This window comes from Cetorhinus maximus, chromosome 12 (assembly GCF_964194155.1).
Source record: "Cetorhinus maximus chromosome 12, sCetMax3.hap1.1, whole genome shotgun sequence".
In the NCBI taxonomy this organism is placed as follows: Eukaryota; Metazoa; Chordata; class Chondrichthyes; order Lamniformes; family Cetorhinidae; genus Cetorhinus; species Cetorhinus maximus.
In genome coordinates, this window is record NC_135890.1 from 41,944,567 (window position 1) to 41,959,298 (window position 14,732).

Genomic DNA, 14,732 nt, shown 5'->3' on the forward strand with positions numbered 1-14,732 from the left:
CCTGTTCCTCCGACCTCTCACTGATTAACACCCACCCTGTTCCTCTGAACTCTCGCTGATTAATACCCCACCCTGTTCTTCCAAACTCTCACTGATTAATACCCACCCTGCTCCTCTGAACTCTCACTGATTAACATCCCGGCTGTGCTCCTCCGAACCCCGTTGGTTAATACCCCGCCTTGTTCCTCCAAATTTTTGCTTTCACTGATTTACACCCCGTTCTGCTCCTCCAAAATCTCGCTTTCTTTTGCTGATTTATAGCCCACCTTCTCCAGAGAATTTGTGTTTTCTCTCTCTAATTTATACCCGCCCTGCTCCTCCAAACTCTCGCTGATTTATACCCTGTCCTGCTCCTCTAAACTCTCACTGATTAATACCCGCCCTGCGCCACCAAAAAGTCACTTTCTCTCGCTGATTTATAGCCCGCTTACTCCTGGGAATTTGTGTATTCTCTCGCTAATTTATACCCAGTTCTGCTCCTCTGAATTCTCACTGATTTATAGCCCTACCCTGGTCCTCCAAATTCTCGCTGATTTGCAGCCCCGTTCTGCTCCTCCAAATTCTCACCGACTCTTGCTGATGTGATGAAAGTATAATAATTTCCATAATATTTTGCTGGTTTATTGTGAAGTAGGTTTATGGGGATAAGTATAGTTGGGCCTGTGTGTGATTTAACTACATTTGGAGTCAAGTAGACTGCAAGTTTGAAATCATCAAAAGAAGCTAGGTGCTTGACATGCTAATGAGTAAACATAGATGCTGGCTTAGCATGTAAAGTGTGAAGGGAATTTGCATATTTAGATAAATGAAGAGATTTGGATTTCAAAGGGATCTTAGTCTGTTTACAACTAGCCAGATAAGCAAGGCCAAGGAATGTCTTTATTTTTCCCAAAGATTACTGACAATATATTGGCAACATAAACATATAATATTATGAGGAAGATACAGCTTCAAAGACACATGGAACATAGATTTTACATATTAAAAAGAGAGAAACATATATAAAGGAGAATGAAAGGCAATGTGTCAAAAGGCCATGTAAGATCTAACAGGAGTGTATGAAATAGCCTTAACGAAGCCTCCAGCCATGTGTGCATAATGCTACATAACGAAACTGAAGTTCGGGAAAAGTCATTTGGAATTCCACCGTCATGTGGGTATTGTTATAACTTGCTGATTCTGATTTAAATCTAAAATCTATTTTGGACTGTTGCCTTGAAGGGAGTGTAACTGGAGGTCAGGTTAATTAGGAATTTTAGGAGTTATTATAGTAGTAAGTAATTGTAGTCTCATGTATGTGCTTGAAATCTTTTATATTTTGTTAACTAATATTTTAATTTAATTTTTAAAATCTCTAAAGGTCTTGGTGGGCATATTACTTCTAAGTTCAGTACAAACATCTTGTAATATACAAATTGCAAAATAGTTGTGATAGTGTTTCCCTTGTGGATTTGGTCTGCCTGGCACACATCATCTGCCACATCAAAACACTGATTTACACCCCGCTTGTTCCTCTGAATTCCTGCTTTCTCTTGCTGATTTATAGTCATGCCCTGCTCCTCCAACTTCTCACTTTCTCTTGTTGATTTTTACCCTGCTAGATACTTATAAAATATTTAAATACCTTGATTAATAATTAGAAAGTATTAAATGCCTAATAGACCATGCCAAAATTTTAAATATTGAAAACATAAATAAACAAAAAAATCAATATATATCATAAATTATCAGTGGGCCTCCCATTGTGTTGGTCATGATGAATTATAAAACATACAGGTCTCAGTAATCTGGGCTCTGCCAGCACTTAAAATTTGTGATCAAAACAATAACATAAGGTGGAATTTAATGCACCTTCCCACCCCTACCCCACCCCCTAAGGCGAGTTCTGAGGTGTGGGGGGTGGGGGGGTGGTGCATTTGATCAGGCAGAAGTGTACACAGTAGGGACGCTGCTGCCTCCCCACCTCCCCTCGATTAAGTCTGGAGCAGGAATGCTTGCTGGCAACATTCCTTCCCAGACACCAATTGAGACCCTTAAATGAGCAATTAATGCCACTTATGGGACTCATCCCACCTTCACTAGTATTCAGCAGCAGCGGGTAAGGGACTCGCCATGCAGAGTGACTGACAAGTGTGACCTTGTGAGGGGTCCCTTGTTCAAAGGCACTCAGTGCCTTATCGAGGGACACAGCATTGGGAAGGTGGGCCTGCTGAGAGCTACAGCCATGCCCTTTTCTCTGACCCATCCTCCTCCTTGCCGGTGACACCCTCCCCACGACCCGCCATCATTTACCTTCCTGCAGGGATCCCATAATGAACCTGGTGAAGGCCCAAGTGTATTATCGGCAGCAGCCACTGCTCCCAATGGCACCGCCGGTAATGGAGAGCTGCCAACTTCTGATTGGCTGGCAGCTCTCAGGGGTGGTACTTCCACCCTACTGGGGGAAGGCTGGCAATTAAAGGTCCCCTGTGGAGCCGGGAGCCCTGCTGGCAGGGTTCCCGTTGCCAATTAGGGACTTCATTTCCTCAGAGCTCCCGGAATTTCGTTTGGCAGGGTGCCAGCAGTTTTGTTGAATTTTTGGCTGAAACAAAGGGTGAGATTTGCTTGCAAGCAATTACACAGAAGCATAGAAATACAATAAAATACAACCTGGGAATACTTGACTTATGTGACAAATTATCTGCTCTAAAACAAACAAAACGTCTGAAATGGCAGCAGCTCTTTTCAACATGCTAGGCAGGAGAAAATGCTGAACGGTTTCCACCTTTTCTGTCTCAGGCGTATCCTCAGCATCTCTCGGCACCAACTCAGAGGTCACGGAGTATGTAATTTCATCAGAATGTACTCATTGCTAAGCCAATGGTGTCTGCACTGGCTTGGCCACCTTCACGAATGGATGACACTTATATATCCAAAGACATTCTGTACATGAATTGGCCAGTGGGTCATGACCTCCTGTGTGTCCATAACTTTGCTACATTGACACGTGCATGTGAGATATGAAGATGGCAGAAATTGACGCTGACAACTGGGAGACCGTCGCTGACAGTCATGACCTCTGGCGGCTGACTGTTTGGAGGGGCACTGGAAGGGGCAAGCAGAAATTAAAAACTCAGCTGGCCAAGAAGAAGGTTCAAAGAAAACAGAGGTCAGTGAATTGTGTACCTTCTCTGCCTACAATCTTCCTCTACAGCAAACATGGCAGAGACTGCCATGCTAGAGTGGAGCTCCTGCACATCAGGCAATGCTTAACACAGAGTTGACCACCACAGTGCAAACCATTGTATTACAAGACAGAAGAGTGCCATGTCCTTTCAGTAACTGGGATTACTGCGATTCAGTAATCTTTAACTTGGGATTATGCTGTTTCGCTAATTTTGCTTCTGTTCTGGATGTTCATGGCATTTTCTTTGCACTAGGGGGCTGGAGTTGCCTGGGGTCTTCCTCACCATCATGTTTTAATAAATATTGTGTGGTGTGGCATCTTCTTCCATCAAATTGCCTACTCGCCATTGTCTGTGCGACATTTTGCCTGTTATATATTTTTGCTCAAATTGCTGCTTGTGTTATCAAACAGACTTTCCAATTTATTTACATAAATGAACAGTTAAAAATAGCTTATCAACCATGCAGAAAAAAAGTTGTTCATTGAGCAAGGAAAGTTTTCTGTATCAGAATTTCTAGCCTATAAAAATATCACAAGTTTTGGAAAACAGCCCTTCTTAAAAAGCGTAATGTTTCCTTTCATCTTTGCTTTTCAAAAACGTATATATTGGATAGTCAGCAGGTCTGGCAGCATCTGCGGATAGGAGCACAGTTAACGTTTCGAGTCCGAATGACCCTTCAACAGAACTAAGGAAAAATAGAAGAGAGGTGAAATATAAGCTGGTTTAGAGGGGGGGGGGGGGGGGGGGGGGTGGGGAGGTGGGACAGGACAAGAAGAGCTGGATAGAGGGCCAGTGATAGGTGGAGATAACCAAAAGATGTCACAGACAAAAGGGCAAAGAGGTGTTGATGGTGGTGATATTATCTAAAGGAATGTGCTAATTAAGGGTAGAAAGCAGGACGAGCAAGGTACAGTTAGCCCTAGTGGGGGTGGGGTGGGGGGAAGGGATCGAAATAGGCTAAAAGGTAGAGATGAAACAATGGATGGAAATACACTTAAAAATAATGGAAGTAGATGGGAAAAGAAAAATCTATATAAATTATTGGAAAAAACAAAAAGGAAGGGGAAAATTGGAAAGGGGGTGGGGATGGAGGAAAGGGTTCATGTTCTAAAATTGTTGAACTCAATATTCAGTCCGGGAGGCTGTAAAGTGCCTAGTCGGAAGATGAGGTGCTGTTCCTCCAGTTTGCATTGAGCTTCACTGGAACAATGCAGCAAGCCAAGGACGGACATGTGGGTATGAGAGCAGGGTGGAGTGTTGAAATGATCAGCGACAGGGAGGTCTGGGTAATACTTGCAGACAGACCGAAGGTGTTCTGCAAAGCGGCCACCCAGTCTGCGTTTGGTCTCTCCAATGTAGAGGAAACCGCATTGGGAGCAACGAATGCAGTAGACTTAAGTTAAGGGAAATGCAAGTGAAATGCTGCTTCACTTGAAAGGAGTGTTTGGGCCCTTGGATGGTGAGGAGAGGGGAAGTTAAGGGGCAGGTGTTACACCTTCTGCGGTTGCATGGGAAGGTGCCGTGGGAGGGGGTTGAGGTGTAGGGGGTGATGGAGGAGTGGACCAGGGTGTCCCGGAGGGAACGATCCCTGCGGAATGCCACCAGGGGTGGGTGAAAGGAAGATGTGTTTGGCGGTGGCATCATGCTGGAGTTAGCGGAAATGGCGGAGGATGATCCTTTGAATGTGGAGGCTGGTGGGGTGATAAGTGAGGACAAGGAGGACCCTATCATGTTTCTGGGAGGGAGAAAGTGTGAGGGGGGATGCGCGGGGGATGGGCCGGACACGGTTGAGGGCCCTGTCAACGACCGTGGGTGGAAAACCTCGGTTAAGGAAGAAAGAGGACATGTCAGAGGAACTGTTTTTGAAAATGGCATCATCAGAACAGATGCGACGGAGGCGAAGGAATTGAGAGAATGGGATGGAGTCCTTACAGGAACTCCATTCCTGGACCATGACCCCACCACTGAACATCAAGCCATTGTTTCCAGCAGGACTGTTACTGACCTCATCTCCTCTGGAGATCTTCCTTCCACAGCTTCCAACCTGATAGTCTCCCAACCTCGGACGGACCGCTTCTAGCTCCTACCCAAAATCTACAAACAGGACTGTCCCGGCAGACCGATCGTGTCAGCCTGTTCCTGCCCCACGGAACTCATTTCTTGCTATCTTGACTCCATTCTCTCTCCCATTGTCCAGTCCCTTCCCACCTACATCTGTGATTCCTCTGACACCCTACATCATATCAACAATTTCCAGTTCCCTGGCCCCAACCACCTCCTCTTTACCATGGACGTCCAATCCCTCTACACATCCATCCCCCACCGGGATAGTCTGATGGCTCTCTGCTTCTTCCTCAAACAGAGGCCTGAACAATCCCCATCCACCACTACTCTCCTCCGTCTGGCTGAACTTGTTCTCACACTAAACAATTTCTCTTTGAACTCCTCTCACTTCCTCCAAATAAAAGGTCTGGCTATGGGTACCCGCATGGGCCCCAGCTATGCCTGTCTCTTTATAGGGTATGTGGAACATTCCTTGTTCCAGTCCTACTCCGGCCCCCTCCCACAACTCTTTCTCCGGTACATCGATGATTACTTCGGTGCTGCTTCATGCTCTCGTCTGGACCTGGAAAAATTTATTAATTTTGCTTCCAATTTCCACCCCTCCATCATTTTCACATGGTCCATCTCTGACACTTCCCTTCCCTTCCTTGACCTCTCTGTCTCAATTTCTGGTGATAGACTGTCCACCAATATCCATTACAAGCCTACCGACTCCCACAGCTACCTCGACTAAAGCTCCTCACACCCCGCTTCCTGTAAGGACTCCATCCCATTCTCTTAATTCCTTCGCCTCCGTCGCTGATGATGCCACTTTCAAAAACAGTTCCTCTGACATGTCTTCCTTCTTCCTTAACCGAGGTTTTCCACCCACGGTCGTTGACAGGGCCATCAACCGTGTCCGGCCCATCTCCCGGGCATCCGCCCTCACACCTTCCTCTCCCTCCCAGAAACATGATAGGGTCCCCCTTGTCCTCACTTATCACCCTACCAGCCTCCACATTCAAAGGATCATCCTCCGCCATTTCCGCCAACTCCAGCATGGTGCCACCACCAAACACATCTTCCCTTCACCCACCCCTGGTGGCATTCCGCAGGGATCGTTCCCTCCGGGACACCCTGGTCCACTCCTCCATCACCCCCTACACCTCAACTCCCTCCCACGGCACCTTCCCATGCAACCGCAGAAGGTGTAACACCTGCCCCTTTACTTCACCTCTCCTCACCGTCCAAGGGCCCAAACACTCCTTTCAAGTGAAGCAGCATTTCACTTGCACTTCCCTTAACTCAGTCTACTGCATTCGTTGCTCCCAAAGCGGTTTCCTCTACATTGGAAAGGCCAAACGCAGACTGGGTGACCGCTTTGCAGAACACCTTCGGTCTGTCCGCAAGTATTACCCAGACCTCCCTGTCGCTTGCCATTTCAACAATCCACCCTGTTCTCATGCCAACATATCCGTCCTTGGCTTGCTGCATTGTGCCAGTGAAGCTCAACGCAAACTGGAGGAACAGCACCTCATCTTCTGACTAGGCACTTTACAGCCTTCCGGACTGAATATTGAGTTCAACAATTTTAGAACATGAACTCTCTCCTCTATCCCCACCCCCTTTCCAATTTTCCCCCTCCTTTTTGTTTTTTCCAATAATTTATATAGATTTTTCTTTTCCCACCTACTTCCATTATTTTTAAATGTATTTCCATCCATTGTTTTACCTCTACCTTTTAGCCTATTTCGATCCCTTCCCCCCACCCCATCCCCACTAGGGCTAACTGTACCTTGCTCGTCCTGCTTTCTACCTTTAATTAGCACATTCCTTTAGATAATATCACCATCTTCAACACCTCTTTGCCCTTTTGTCTGTGACATCTTTTGGTTATTTCCACCTATCACTGGCCCTCTATCCAGCTCTTCTTGTCCTGTCCCACCTCCCCACCCCTCCCCACCACCACCACCCTTAAACCAGCTTATATTTCACCTCTCTTCTATTTTTCCTTAGTTCTGTTGAAGGGTCATTCGGACTCGAAACGTTAACTGTGCTCCTATCCGCAGATGCTGCCAGACCTGCTGAGTTTTTCCAGGTATTTTTGTTTTGGATTTCCAGCATCCGCAGTTTTTTGCTTTTATATTGGATAGTATTTGGTAATGGTTCCACAGATGAGAATGAACATTTCCTACCTGGTCAAATAACAGATAGTCATCTGGTATCGCATTCAAAAGCTCCTTGTAAATCTCTTGAAGTTCATCACCATGGGACAAGTTATCGTCCAACTGTTTTACCATTTCTGAGTCAATCTTTAAGATAATTACAAGAAATATGCTTGTGTCATTTAACTCTCATTTCTTGAACAAGTAAACTCAACCAGTATTAACATGGAATGTTGCTCTGAATTTCAAGGTTATTGGTTTGAACAATCAAAATGTTTGCACATTTCAGGCACTGTTATAACCACATGAGAAAATACTCCTGGTTGAAACTGTGCTAAACAGCATTATATACTATGCAGAAATTGACAAGACTAGGCTTTACACATGTTATATATATAGAATGAGATGTCATTTTTTACTCAGTGGCAGTACTCTCACCTGAGTCAGAATGTTGTGGATTCAAGCCCCAATCTAGGTTTTGGTTAATATTTAGGTTAATATATTAGTGCAGTATTGAGGGAATGCTGCACTGTCAAAGATAGCATCTTTCAGATGAGACGTTAAACCCAGATTCCATTTGCTCTCTCAGGTGGACGTAAATTATCCCATGGCACTATTCAAAGAGCAGGGTAACCTGATCAATATTTATCCCACAATCAACATCACTAAAACAGATTATCTGGTCATTGATAAAGCTGTTTGTGGGACCTTGCTGTGTGCAAACTGACTGTCAAATTTCCTACAACAGTGACTACTTCAAAAGTGCTTCTTCAGCTGTAAAGCACTTCGGGATGTTATGAGACATGAAGGTCACTTTCTAAAGGAAAATATTTCTTTATTTAATAATATGTGCTAATTTTAAACTATTGGGCCAAATCTTGCTAGGGCGTGATATCTCACAATCTGCACTGTTATTCAGAACTTTCTCTGCACACTTCAGCGCAAACAATTTTGTCCTCTAACCTGCTGGAAATGCCAATTGTTAATGGGCTGGCAAGGGTAATCAAGCATCTGGATCCTCAGTGCAGGGTGGGACCAACAATGTATCTCCTTAACCAGTGAGATTTGAGAATTGAAAAAAAACACAGAAAAGGCGGAGGGTGAATTACAGCCAAATCAGGGTACAGAAAGATAAATAAAGAGAGGGAAAGAATTGTATTAAGAAAAAGAATAATAAGAGGCACAGAGGAAGAATAAGTAAAAAATATAAATTAAAATTTGACATTTTTTAAATCCCCAAGAACAATTTACCACCTGAAGGAATGAGATTCCACAAGTTCAATTATTCCCTTTTTGGGCAGAGAGGTTGATTGGCATTGCATTAACAATTATCGCATTGCTGAAAAAAGCAACAAGCTGTCGAAGCTTTTTGTCTTGTACTCATTAGGAGAGATGCAAGAATGCCAAATTTCTAAGAGAACAATGTATACTGCATGAGAAAAGGGGTGCTGATTGGTTAGCAAGTCAGCTCTGATTGGTCGAGATGTTGCCATGGTGTATACACCTGGGAACTATGGCAATGTCTCAACCAATCAGAACTACTTACAAACCAATCAGCACCCCTTTCCTCAAGCAGTATAAATTGGTGTTTCCTTTGAAATTTGGCATTCTTGTGTATGTCCTGATGAGTGCAAGATGAAAAGCTTTCACAGCATGTCTCTTTTTTTTAGTAATACTCAAGTTCTGTTTTACCAAGTGACTAATTATCATATTATTAAAACGGGACTTATGTTGTTAATTACCAGTCTTACCTTTGTGACGAGTTTATAGGCAATTCTTGTGCAAATCCAGCAAGCTATTTAAAATAACAGTGAATTAAGGGTGAAGTGTCATGTGTGCAAAGTAAAAGAAGGTTTAACATAACCAACCAGAAAGTTTTGGAGATTTCTCTTCACCCCCGGAACTTTCAGGATGATCTAAATATTAATGAACTCATCATTATTTTTACAGCAAGATCTGGCCCCTGTTTTAATCAAAAACAATAATCTTCTTAAAATGTTAAAATACCTCTCCCTCAATGTGATTGTATACAGTCGGGTATGTCTGGAGATAGACTGGGTCAATAAACTTTCTGTCCGATATTCGAACATCCGCTGTTCGTGCCATCAACCTTTTGGACACTTTGATACTGACAGTGGCAGGCTGTGCATGCTCCGTCCTCTTTTGTTGAATTCTCTTCTTTAGTTTTTCTTTTTTCTCTTCTTCCTCAAGTTCCTAAAAAATGCAGAAATCTCTTCCATACATTTGTTGAGATGCAAATTCATCTAGGTATTCATGAAATGCGTATTAGATTTCTTTTTCTTTTCTCCATCCTTACTTGTAGCCAGGTTATTTATTTTAATTAATTTATGCTTTTATTGGGAAGTGGATTATAAATAGATCTTGGGCAAATGAAGACTAATAAACAGCTCTTGTACAACATACTCCTCCAATGTTTCCATGTAGGGTAATTTATTGAAGGTGATCTAATCAGAAGAATATTGTATAATCTTATGCAGTTTAAATCTCAATTTTGAAATATAAATTTTGTTAAAACATTCTGATGATTTGGACACCATCCATAAAGTCATGCATATAATGCACATTATTAAAAACAACTGTATTGCACACTTGCCTTGAATATGATGGGAATAGTTATTGATGGAGATGATTAAATACATCACAAACCACAAAGTTTCCATGCTGCTAGGATCATTAAAAGTGTACAATGCATCTAGCAAGGCTTGAATTAATGAAGATATAAATATTATCTGTGCAGTGGTTTATTTGCATGTGTGCACTGGAGACAAGGGCAACCTTTGCACTCAACAAGGTGCAGGATAATAGCGCTGGGAAGTGGAACAATTTTATCATTATGGAGGATCAAACACAGAGCTTGGTACAGTTAGCAGAGCTTTTACTCTGTCCTACTATCGTGCCTGAATCTCAGCTTTAAAAAAAAATCACCTGCCTCTTACTTTCCACAGCAACCATCTTGTCACCCTCCTGAGATTACCACTTTTGTGCTGTCATTGGTCCACTAGGAACGGCCAAAAACCGCAAAAGGTAGTCTTTATAGCAGTCTTGGATTTTAAAAACAACTGCAATGGTGAAAAGGTAGTATTTAATTCATTTTGACACCCAGTCCGCAATAAAACAGAGATGAGAATTTGTTGAGAAGTTTTCCACAGAAGATTATGTGATGTGGTACAGAATGACTTGTTCATCCTCTTTGCTTTCTTCTACTCTCAAACACTCACCTTTCACTTCTGGAACATTCAGCCAAGATGGTGGAATAAAACATTCTCTCTGATGGTTGTAAAGGCCCAATAAGACATGCATTTTGGCAGTTTCAGGTCAGTTTCCAGGCAGCACAAGCCTATAGCACAAAACAGACCCTCATCTGGCACAAACAGTCAACCTACCTCAGGGAGACAACAGGGATGACTGCTATGAGCAACTGAAAAAAGAACAAATATTCTTTTGAGTAGGAGTCAAGGTGTATTGAGATGGAATAGTGGAACTTTCATTGTGTATCAAGCCATGCTATGTCTGATGCTAATGGTGGGAGGGAGAACTTTGGGAATCATAATGGTTTTTTGCAACATAAGTGTACAGGACAGACTCAATGGGCCAACTGGTCTTTTCCTGTTCATCATTTATGTATATTCACAAACATGTTCATAAACAAAGTATCTCAGCAAAGAAAAAACATTTAAAAGACATATCTGCAACTACCAGAATGATCTTTCACTAAATACATCTAACACAATATTTGTTTCTATCATATAATTTGTAGTTATGTATTGTTACAGAGGCTGATAACTTTTCAAAAGTTAATTAAATTTCCAGTGACTAACTGAAATAATCACATGACAAGATTTCAAGTTTGAAGACTTTTACTGTAACAAACAAACTAAAAGCAACATTGTTTAAATATTAGTCAGTAGGCAACTTATACTCTCAACTACAGAAGAGAAATTCCCCATTTAACATTTAAGGCGGCTGAAAATCTCACGCCATGGTTATATGTTATGTTGTCCCTTAAAGGGACACTTTATTTTCCCAGAACCAGTACGAAGTTATTCTCAGTTCCCAGTGGCTTGCTTCTTTTCTTTCCCTTTCCCAGCAGATTAACTTCTAATTCCAGAACTGACTTTCACTGTGAGGGTTACAATGGATATTCCTTCACTCTAGCCCAAGGTAGGCAAATCTTCCAGCCTCCTTTAAATCCTCACAAACTCAGTCTATGTAAGCTCCCACCCACATTCTGCGCGGTGAACGATAGAGTCAGCATTTTCTCTGCTTCACATGCAGGACTGGCTGCCTCTATCTTCTGCTCTCTGTCTCTCAGATGGCTGCAGACTGACTTGTGTCTCTGAGGTTTAATGATATCTTAGGAAACCCGCAACCGCATACTGCAGTGGTTTTCTAATTGATAGTTCCCCTTTCAAAACCCATCTCCATGGCAAAGTGAATCACATGGGCCTTCTATCCAAGTAGAAATGCTAATTAGCTATCTTCTAAAGTCTCAACTCCATTCTATCTTGGAATTAAACCGGCAGTGTAAAGTATATCCATTTATAAAACCTGACATTCTTAGCACTTCCCTGTGACACTTGGGAGACTAATGGTCCACCCATGGTCAGCACAACCACACTTACCATTCTCTGCTAGCGTGAACATCTTGCACCTTCTACCCAGTAAATCAACTTGGGTCCCACTGTTGCCATAGCAACCAAGCCACCCAGGCTTGTGGTCGGGCAGAATTCAGAGCAGATCACATGACCCCTAGTCATTCCTCTATTTAAATTAAAGAGACAGTTCCAAGACATAACAATCCTATAAACTTTTTATTCGTAGCATTACCATCAGTATTTTCTCTTGCTTATGTTTTTTTATTTCATGTGTGTTATCATATGTGAGTGCTTGAATCAGAGGAGGAAGAGTTGTTTCAGGATCACTGTCTCCCTCATCTACAGTGGAAATTTCCAACAACCTGTAGAAACACAATAAATGAGTTATATAAATTATTTTCATTGACTATAAAAATTAAATTCTGTAATTAGGAACATGGCATTGGATGTCCCAGTTTTTGGTTGACCCGATGACATCATCCTATGGCAGTTGTGTCAGACCTTCCAAGAACTTCTTTCCCTGTGGGTGTGCAAATGGGGCTTCTGGCGATGTCAAGTCACCCATTCTCACTGCCGTTCTTGCTCAATGAAATTAGTCTTGTAAACAAAAACTTTGATCCAGGTACAATGGGGTAGGGAGGGCAAATGTGATGCAGGCCTAAGGTCGGGAAAAGGGAGGAAGCACTTAATGTAACTCTAAGCAGAGGTGAGGCTGGTGGAAAGGAAAAGGAAAACATGATTCAAGTCTAAGGTGCGGGGGGAGTAGCACGAACCAGGCCTATGAGGGAGGAGCATGATCCAAGTCTAAGGTGGGGAGAGCATCAATACAGTCTGGAAGGGCATACAATCCAGATTATCTGGTGTGAGGGGTGAGGTTGGGAGGGGGAATGGTTGGGTTACGATTCAAGTCTTCAGGTCAGGCTCTCGTGATACATATATAATGTAAAAGATAACACCCAAACTCCACTACTTTAGCTGATGCTGAAGTTGTGGGCAGGGTTCTCAATGAGTACTTTGTCTCGGTATTCACTAAGGATAGGGATGATGCACACATTCTAGTTAAAGAGGAGGAATGTGAAATATTAGATATGATAAGCATTTTGTGAGAAGATGCACTGGAGGGATTGAAGGTGGATAAATCACCAGGGCCGGATGGATTGTATTCCAGGCTATTGAAGGAAGCCAGGGAGGAAATAGTGGATGCTCTGAGGATCATTTTCCAATCCTCATTAGATACAGGTGAGGTATCAGAGGATTGGAGGTCTGCAAGCACTGTACCATTATTTAAAAAGGGTGTGAGGGATAGCCCAAATAATCATAGGCCGGTCAGTTTGACATCAGTGATGGGCAAATTATTAGAATCAATTCTGAGAGACAGGATAAACTGTCACTTAGAAAGGCATAGATTGATCAGGGATAGTCAGCATGGTTTTGTTAGGGGAAGGTCACGTCTTACTAATTTAATCAATTTTTTTGAGGAAGTAACAAGGAGGATTGATGGGGGTAGTGCAGTGGATGTTGTCAACATGGATTTTAGTAAGGCATTTGACAAGTCCCACATGGCAGACTGGTCAGAAAAGTAAAAGCCCATAGGATATAGGGGATTGTGGCGAGTTGGATCCAAAATTAACTCAGCGACAGGAAGCAAAGGGTAATGGATGTTTTTGCAAATGGAAAACGGTTTCCAGTGGCGTTCCACAGGGCTCAGTGTTGGAACCCTTGCTGTTTATTGTATATATTCATGATTTGGACTTAAATGTGGGTGGCATGAATTGGAAATTTGTAGATGATACAACAACTGGCCGTATAGTTAGTAGTGAAAAGGATAGCTGTTGTCTCCAGAATTATATCAATGGTTTAGTTGAGTGGGCAGAAAAGTGGCAGGTGGAATCCATTCCAGAGAAGTGTGAAATAATGCATTTGGGGAGGGCAAACAAAGCTAGGGAATACACAATAAATGGGAGGATATTGTGAGGGGTAGAGGAAGTGAGAGACCTTGAAGTGCATGTCCACAAGTCTCTGAAGGTGGCAGAACAGATGGATAAGATGGTAAAGAAAGCATATAGAATGCTTTCCTTTATTGGACAAGGTATAGAGTACAAAAGCAGGGATGTAATGCTGGAACTGTATAAAACCCTGGTTAGGCCACAGGTGGAATTTGTGTACAGTTCTGGTCGCCACATTACAGGAGGAAATAATAGCCCTGAAGAGAGTACAGAGGAGATTTACAAGAATGTTACCAGGGCTTGAAAATTGCAACTATGAGGAAAGATTATATAGGCTGGGATTGTTTTCCTTGGAACTGAGGAGGCTGAGGGGCAACTTGATTGAGGTGTACAAGATTATATTAAAAAAAACCTAAAGTGCTGTGACCTGCAAGGCCACGGACTGGGTGTTGGAAGGTAGGATTAGAATGGGCAACTTTTTAAAAATGTTTTATTTTTTGGCCAGCGCAGACATGATGGGCTTAATGGCCTCTTTCTGTGCTGTAACTTATCTATGGTTCTACTTTGTAGCCAATAAACCAGAAAACAATGGCCCGGATTTTGCAGTCAGCAGCAAAGCAAAGGTTATGGGTTCCAACTACATGCCGTCTGTAGTACTGAAGACTTGCGCTCCAGGCCTAGCCAAGTCCTTAGCCAACTGGATCCATTGCAGTTACAAAACTGGCAAATAGCCGAAAAACTGGAAAATTGCCCTGGCCTGTCCTATTCACAAAAAACAGTGCAAATCTAATCTGA

The 14,732-nt window shown here is 42.7% G+C and overlaps 1 protein-coding gene across 1 annotated transcript in view; it reads right to left on the bottom strand.

Annotated features, from left to right (window-relative positions):
- ccdc87 (coiled-coil domain containing 87) overlaps positions 1-14,732 on the bottom strand; it is a 122,994-nt gene that overhangs the window by 59,764 nt on the left and 48,498 nt on the right. Inside the window, exons 9-11 of the mRNA XM_078554627.1 lie at positions 12,224-12,353; positions 9,383-9,589; positions 7,406-7,522 (exon numbers count right to left, since the gene is read on the bottom strand). Coding sequence (XP_078410753.1) covers positions 7,406-7,522; positions 9,383-9,589; positions 12,224-12,353 — 454 coding nt within the window. The remainder of the gene's footprint in view (positions 1-7,405; positions 7,523-9,382; positions 9,590-12,223; positions 12,354-14,732) is intronic.